Source organism: Halyomorpha halys, unplaced genomic scaffold (genome assembly GCF_000696795.3).
Source record: "Halyomorpha halys isolate HHAL.00 unplaced genomic scaffold, Hhal_1.1 Scaffold940.1, whole genome shotgun sequence".
In the NCBI taxonomy this organism is placed as follows: Eukaryota; Metazoa; Arthropoda; class Insecta; order Hemiptera; family Pentatomidae; genus Halyomorpha; species Halyomorpha halys.
Window position 1 is genome coordinate 760,307 of NW_027114279.1, and position 8,597 is coordinate 768,903.

General features: G+C 28.4%; 1 protein-coding gene across 5 annotated transcripts in view; it reads right to left on the bottom strand.

The window, feature by feature from the left end:
• MEP-1 overlaps positions 1 to 8,597 on the bottom strand; it is a 52,782-nt gene that overhangs the window by 24,874 nt on the left and 19,311 nt on the right. For 3 of the 5 annotated variants that reach the window (XR_010844528.1, XM_014431049.3, XM_067051485.1), the window contains 3 exons: positions 8,286 to 8,513; positions 5,874 to 6,101; positions 3,242 to 3,358 (listed from right to left, as the gene is read on the bottom strand). Coding sequence is in view for 3 of the 5 variants with exons in the window: in XM_014431049.3 (XP_014286535.1) it covers positions 3,242 to 3,358; positions 5,874 to 6,101; positions 8,286 to 8,513 (573 nt within the window). In the remaining 2 variants the exon portion in view is untranslated. The remainder of the gene's footprint in view (positions 1 to 3,241; positions 3,359 to 5,873; positions 6,102 to 8,285; positions 8,514 to 8,597) is intronic. The other 2 variants (XR_010844529.1, XM_067051484.1) reach the window with 1 other exon arrangement.

Below are 8,597 nucleotides of genomic sequence, written 5' to 3' on the forward strand. Positions count from 1 at the left end.
ATATATATAATTCAGTTCAGTTCCTATATTTGAACTCCATAGAATAAATAATTATTAAAAGTTAATATGGTCTATGCTCGCCACCATGATTATACTTATTTTTAATGGAAATAACTAAATAAAATTCTAAGGAATAAAAATTATGATACAGCACATATGATCATGTAAAAATACAACATTAATAACCATTAATAATGTAAAAAATACCCATTGATATTACACAGTTCAACTAATTTTCCTTTACAAGGCTTAATCTAACCAAAATAAGAATTTGTTATAATGCAAAAGCATTTATCAATGAAATTCACAAACAAACATTTAGAACAATGTCAAACAAAATTATAAGAATTCTGGGGAGATTTAGATTAGTTATTAGTTTTAAAGTTTATCTATTATACTTAATGCAATATTTAAATTGTATGATAATAAAATACATACTTGTTTTTTATTGCTGTCACATTTTATTACTTAAATTTTAAAATAGAATATGTCAATCAGAAAAATAAAGTTACATGTAATCTCTAAGTAAAAAAAAAGGGTTGAGAAAAATAAAAAACTTAGGTCAGACTGTAAATGTGGAATGAGGTTGTTTCGAATGAGGATTAGCATACAAGCCTCAAGTGATGCTTATACAGTATTTTATACGCAGTGTCTAAACTAATAAAACCCCTAAACTTGAAGGTTAACTACAACTGATCAATCTAGTAACAGAAAAATAATGCACTCCATTTGATTCGAAACCTTTTTTTTTTAGTATAGAAAAGGGACACTTGTATCTTAATAAAAATGGGACTTAAAAAGGTTTTTCAGGTTTCCTGGCATATTTAATGGATTTTCTAATCTCTAAACATGATACCACAAAGTGTAAAATAGAAGCAATAACCCCATTCAAAGAATAAATAAAAGTTTAAACATCAATCACATTAGTTTATGTTGGATTATCTGTACCTAGACGATTGAAAATATTTAAATACTTAAAATAAACCTTTATAAATCAAAATTATGGGTAAAATGAGATAGAGAATTAGAAAAATTACAATCCCACGCCATCCTTTTATCCAGTAATTCATTAGTACAACTTATTCAAAACATTAATTAAAAAAGGATAAAAGCTTATTTTAATAATAAAGCATGGGGTGGGCACTCCCACAAATACAGCTCCTACAAGTTACCAGTGATTTACCAACTAACTAAAAAATGTGACTATTAGTATAAGTAGTAAAATAAAATTCAAAGTAGCTAATTGGGTTAAGAAGGGACAAATGATCAGTATTACAAATCAAAACTAACAGTTATCTAGCAGTTAGCTTTGGTAGCCGTGTTGTATGAAGGTAACTACCATATTGTATGCGTTAATAACATCTTTGATACATTAAGGTGGTAGCCCAGTAAGTCAGTATAGTAATAGGTCCACACAGGTTAGTACAAATTTTATGATATTAACTCAACGCTTTCCATTTAAATATTTCTATAAAACAATATGAATTCCCATCTAATTTATAAAATGAAGTACATGTTTGACAATAACTGTATAATTTTTTATAGAAATATCAAAATGGTAAATAATAATGGAAAGAAATAATAATTTGTACATGGTAGAATGAGAATTTGATCAACACTATCCAATGGTAATCTGGGCGCCAATCAACCAGATATATACACATGTATCCATTTTTCCATAATGGAAGAATTAAACCAGAATTTGAAAAACTCAATTCTTTATTTTACATTTATTTTTTACAAAATGGACATATTGCAGGTTTCTCAACAAGTCAATGTTATTTTTCTTTGCTCAGTAGCTTATAGACTGAAGATTTGTTTATGTATTGACAAAACTACCTAGATGCTGAGAATGCGGTTCTGAGGATCTTATAGGTAGGCTTTCTCCGGGTGCAAACAACCAAGGTTTCAAATTTGGAAGACAAAATATTGTTGAGCTTAACTGCAGAGTTGAGGATGATAAAGAAATTAGGAATGAGGCAAATTTGGGGAAGATCTTCAAACTTAGAAGCCATTTCAGGATTTGAAAAATTAGTTACAAAAAGTCCAGAGTTTCATACATTAAGCAACTTAGAAAAGGTTGGGAAAGTTAAAGAATATAAAATAAATAAATATTAACATTATAATTGTTTAACATTTAAATCAAAGTGTATTATTGATATCCTGTTTTTCATTTTTTCCATGTAGTAATTTTATTCTATATATTATTGTCTTAATTATCTAAATTATTTAAGTATTGAACTCTTGCATACTTTTATCAGAGGATAATCCCTGGTCTGCTGTATTATCATACAATTAATAACAGTTCCATTTATTCCGCCCAAAGCTTACAATTATATTGTCTAGCTATTTAAAAACGTACTAAGTAACAGAAATTTCAAAGAAAAGCAGTCAGTCAGTGTAGTTTATTAAAATTCATTATTATCCCATCTGTGTTCTGTCGCTGTACTGACCTAATGGACCACCAGTTTTATGACACCAAGCTAGTGTCCAGTTTTATAAGGATATTTTATCACAATATCTTTTCTAAACTTAAAAAGTGTTCCATTATCAGTGTTACCTTGAAAACAGAACATAGAAAATGTTACACTATTAAGCCGTTATTTCCAAACATTTTCAAATTATATGATGGAAAAAAAAAAAAATAACTTTGCTATTTTGAAATATAAACACCTTGATAAGATGGCTCAAAAGATTTGAGGTTAATGCTGTAATATTTCGATATAGGAGCACTAATTAAATGATAAAAAGAATTTAAGCATCTAAATTTGACTATATTAAAGTTAGTCTAAAATAGTGAATAAAAAAATTATGAAAAATAAAAATGAGAAAGTAAAGAAAAATAAATAAAACCCCCTACAAAAACCTTAATGCTGGAGAACACCACAAATAAATAGGTACTCAAACTTCAAGGAACAAACTTTCAACAACAATAAAAAATAAAGTAGGAGAGGGGCATAAAGCTGTGATTTCATTACGATAAAAATCATAATTAAAAAAAAAATTATTATATCTTAAATTGAATAATTTATAATAATGACTATCATTCTTAAATCATATTTTAAAAATGTCTTAGCAATTTCATAAAAATTCCAAAAGAAAAAATAATAATAAAAAATAAAATAAAACCAAACCAAAACTGCCTAATCTATTATTGCAATGCTTTCTTAGGAACTGATGTATATATTTACAAAACCTCTAATACTCCTTTATTTTAAAAATTTCTTTATATTTTTATTACCTTATTAGTCTTTGCAGGTGCTGGCTGAGGTTTCGTTTTGGCCCTTGCAGGTTGAGGTATAATTGTGATTTCATCATTTATTTTGAGTGGTTTCAGAGGTTGATATGAGTCACTCTGCTAATAAAAAATCAATGACTTTATGAATCAAAAAAGAAAGGATAGTGCAGACTAAATAAAACAAAAAAAAAAAAAAAAAAATGAAAACTTGAAACTCAATTTCGTTTCAGGGATTAAAAAAAATAACAAAACAAACAAATAAAAATGAACAAAACAAAATATTTATACAAATCAATGAGTGAGGATTACGATAATTTAGATTTTAACATGGCTAACTAAAATGTTCTAGTCTGAAGCAACCATTTGTTTTTAAGAGTGGCAATGTCTTAGTTATGAGAATTGCTACAAAAACTTAAAACAAACGAAAACATTTGGAAATATGACTCATTAGTTTTCGATATTAATGGTTCTAACAAAAGACTCATTCGTATTATTATTCACATACGACTCGGCTCCCATAAAAATTATGACCAGGGAAGACACATAAATGCAATAGTAACATAAAAAGCAATCCATTCTGCAAAAATGCATAGGAAAACAATATACATAAAAAAAAAGAAAAGAATAATGTTAAATAATTGGATCAAATGTTATTTTTTTTAATTGTGAACAAAGAACACCAAGGGTATAAATTTTAGTATTTCTAAAGCCAAAATAAAAATTGAAAATTTGTGATGGTGGAAAATTAACCTCTAAAATATTTTATTGTTTAAATGTTACATATTTCTTTAAATTTTATAACTATACATTTATGAAACAAATCAAAAGGGTTAAATAACTAAAATAGTTTAATAATAAAATTCAAATGAGTAATAACAAATAAACAACAACAACATGCAAACTAGATAGCACAAACAATAATTAACCTATACATATAACATAGATACAATAAGAATTAAAAAAAGACACAAATAAATAGTTAATTTAGTAATTAAAATTTAACACAAATATTTCAAATTTACTAGTCAAGCAAAATACGCTACAATAAGGTAATTTCTATACATAAGAATATCAAGTGTTAATGAATATCCAATACTAAATGAATTTATATATTTATTTTATGAATTAATTTAGAGTACAACTTAAAAATCAAACCATACGTTACCAGAATTTTTTACAAAAATCGAACAGCTAAGCTAAACGACCACACTGAGTAAATAAACAATTAATAAGAATACACAAATGACTGAGCAATACACAGGTATGTAAAAAATCTTTTGTTTATCATAAAAACAACCATACTGTTTTTTTTTCATTTTTTTTTTAACTTGTTAAACTTTTACTACTTTCCTTCATTTCAATTTAAAATTGAAGAGTTTTTTAAAAGATTTGTAGAAAAAAAAACTCCTTAATTATTATCTCTTCCTTTCAAATATTTAGATTGACATCAATTTCCCATAAAACAAGCCCAGGAATATCGAGAAAATGGTAAATAGGCACATGAAACTTCATGAGCTAAGATGACTCATATCACTGAATGGAGGTTTACAAAGGGAGTATATACATTATATGAATGGGGTGGTGGCGAAGAGAGTGATGGAAGGACAAAGTTTTGGAGGATATGCAGTGAGCAACATCCATATAGTGGAGAACAGGGGTCTGGGGCAGACTATGTTGTAGTAGGCAAAGGACCATTTTGATTTATAGTGCCAGAAGAAAAAGAGTTTCTCCTTAGGTATTGATGTCTTGGAGCAGTGAACAAGGACTGCTGTATGTATATAATTTTTCCTTCAGAGGATCTAATACAGATGGTTTGGAGAATTTCCTTAGTTATTTTCTTAACAAACATATATTGAAAAAGAATAATCAACTACGCAGCCTCTAACTATGCCATTCTTGAACATGATACTACAAATTTTTTTTATAAGGTTAATTATCTATATCTGGCTGATTTTTAACTAAAGTTCTCTAACTAATCAACTATACAGTAAGGTATCTTTATATTAACAGCATCTTCTAGGGAAACCCCCTGATAGTCATTGTTTTTTTTTCCACTCTTATTGAGAGAGAAAGATTAACAGCCTAATAGAGTTCAGTAAAAGAATTAGCAAAATAAAAAAAGTATTCAGATACAAATGATAAAATATTAACAGCTTTCATACACACTAACAACCTCCACCTATCAAATGAAAGACTTTTCAATAACGGATCTGATAAAACGAGATTAGTCTAGATAAAGAAATAAAAATTAATCAAAGAGAAATTCTTCGCAAAATAAAATTAATAAATTTGTACCTTCTTGTGTAAAAAATTACAAAATTAAGGTTAAGATTTAACCTAATAACAAAAAGTTAGCAAAAATATGTAACATTGCATTATATATTCACACCACCACAAAAATGAAGTATAATTAAATTATATGTAAAATCCTGCAAATTCAGTGCATATACTCCTTAGATACCTTAAATCGTTTTAAACAAGATTTTTTCCAAAATTTTGAATTTTGTTGATTTAAATGACGTCATTATAAAATTATAAAATTTGGCTTCAGAAATATGGAATTTTATAATATGAAATAAGAAACTAAAGAAATAATAATGAAATTAAAGATAAACAAACATTACAAGCCACTTACCTGGGAGGTAGACGATGGTGATGAAGAAGTCGATGGCTGTTGACTCGATGACTTCTTCTCCATCACCCTCTTAGCAACCACAGAGTGGGCTGAATAAACATGATTTTCGAACTGTTTATACATCCCGAATGTTGCAGTACAGACAGTACATTTATAGGATAAATGTGCAGGTTTCAGTGACATAGAATGATCTCTTGCGACGTGATTAAGAAGTTTCCACTGGTATACCTATGATCACAAATATATTAATTAATCGCAGCCACATTTTAAAACCTAAATTAGTATATTAAAAAGGAAAATATAAATTTAAAATGAATTATATATGAAGGATAATTATTAAAAGGGATTGATTAACTTATAATGAAATATGGAAGAAAGAGTTCTGAATTAAGTTATACTAAGCCTCATGAGTATAACATTAAAACTGTAACCTAAAGCACTCCGTAAACCAACTTCTGGTCTGGCCTGGAATGGTCGTAACCATTCTTACAAATTTATTGCATAAGTCTAATTAAATCTTCTTCTAGGCTTCTCTAAGCCACCATCCTTTTTTGATATAGCCAGCTATTCTCAGGCCTTTTCTTTTTGTGTATGTGAGTTGGGGTATTCTTTCCTATACTCTCCTTGATCAATAATAACACAATAGATATATATAAAATAAGAGTCTATATACCTACTGATCCTTAAATATGACAACCACAACTGAATGATCCTCACCAAGGCTATCCTATCAACAGCATCACTGGTGCTGAGATAAAATTCTTACATAGAGCAGAGAGAAAAAGGAAAGATTGTGTTAGTAATGAAAGCATTTGACAACGATTAGAGCAGTTTCCATTAGAGAAACCAAGGAAAATGGACAATTTAAACGGTTTGAATATGTTTATCGAATGGATGAAGTGAGAGAACCCGAGATGATAATGGAAGCGAAACCTAATGGTAAAAGATAACATAGCCACCCAAGAATCTCTTATCAAGACTAAAACCAGAAGCTTAGAGATAATAAAGGCAAAACCCTCACAGAAATTAAGCAATTGAGGATCAGGAAGGCTGATGATGTTGGATTAAGGTCTCTTTGAGATCTTTTGAAAAAAAAAAGAAAATTGTATTTTTTCCTTCAAGTTCTCTTTTCTATAACATTTAATATCAAGCCACCAGGGGCCTGTTTTATAATGAAAGCACATAGTATTAATCCATAAATACAATTACACTAACTATAAAGTACAAGCACTAATACATTTTGTTTCAAGGTGGGAAGGACTATTAGTGACATTAACCGAGTTTAAAAGTAAAAAATTATTGGGCAGAATTGAATAAGTCAGTGTAATTTTACCAAATATAAACTACAAGATTAATAGTATTAGTTTGTACTTAATTATGAAACAGGGCCCAGGCAGTTCTCTAATCATGGACAAAATTTTATTAGTGAAACTGCATCTCATACTGATTTTTTAAATTAATAAAAAATTATATTTACATGTACCATGATACTATACTATCCACGTTTGAAGTCATAACCATTCTTTTAATTTCTTTGCAGCAATATCTTTCCTTTTTTTTTACAAGTAGTTCTAGAGATTATTAATCTAATGTTTCCTGGTATGATTACATCTATTTTTAACAAGGTAACTGTGATATCAGACACAGGAACCTGATGCTGATATTTTTCAAGACGTCATGTACAAACAGATGCTCCAACGCTAAATTTACAGGTGGCTTTAAACTATTAATTTGTTAGGTATCAAAAGTAGTCTTGAATTACGTTGAAAGTTGGAACTTTGTGAACTAGTATATACGAGTTAACTTGTAATGGACTCATTAAGTCTGATACTGGAACATAGCGATAAAAATTGTATCTATAAGGTATCACCACTTCAAGTTACGGAATTACCACCGGACCGGTAAACAAAAAATTTGTTTTCACAAACTCACTATATATTTTTTGTTTTAACACAAGTTTTTGAATTTTCATAATAAATTCTAGATCTTTATTTTCTTTCTTTGAATTATTGCAAACCTCGAAACTAGCTTATCACAGAAAAATGTTCTGTGATAGACCTTAATCAAGCTAAAATCAATGAATGACAACACTGAATAGTCTATTGAGTTTATATGTGTCATCAATAGTAGGCTTTAGAAATGTACTAAATTATTATTTTCATATTTTCTTAATGATTATTTTACTGATAGTTAATCACAAAATAAATATGTAAAACAAAATAAGAACAAAGAGAATAATTTATCCAGCTCTTTAATATCACCTAGTTTACTTTAAACTTAATTTTATCATTAGGTAGTTCTTCAAAATTAAAATACAAGAAATTTGAAAACCAAGCTTAAAAATAAAATTAATTGAAAGAAAGCCTAAAACAACTAAAAATACACAATTCAAACCAATAAAACTTTGCTTACCCGACCACAAACAGGACAACGTCCACCATCTCTTCCCTTGTTAGCAGCTTCCTGCATACTTGAGGTTACAAGGCCATGAGAACCAAGCAAATGCCTCTCCAGGCCTTGGTCTGTGAAAAACCTGAATTGGCATTTTTGGCAATTCAGAGGAGGCCTGTTGTAGATCATTTTTGGATGGATTTTCACTTTGTGTATCCACTGCATATGATTTCGTAGTTGTTCCAAGTCCTTTAAAAATATTGAGACAATTAATAAATAAAAATGTGCCCAAGATTAAAATAAATCAATACCAAAGATATAGCTAATCAAATA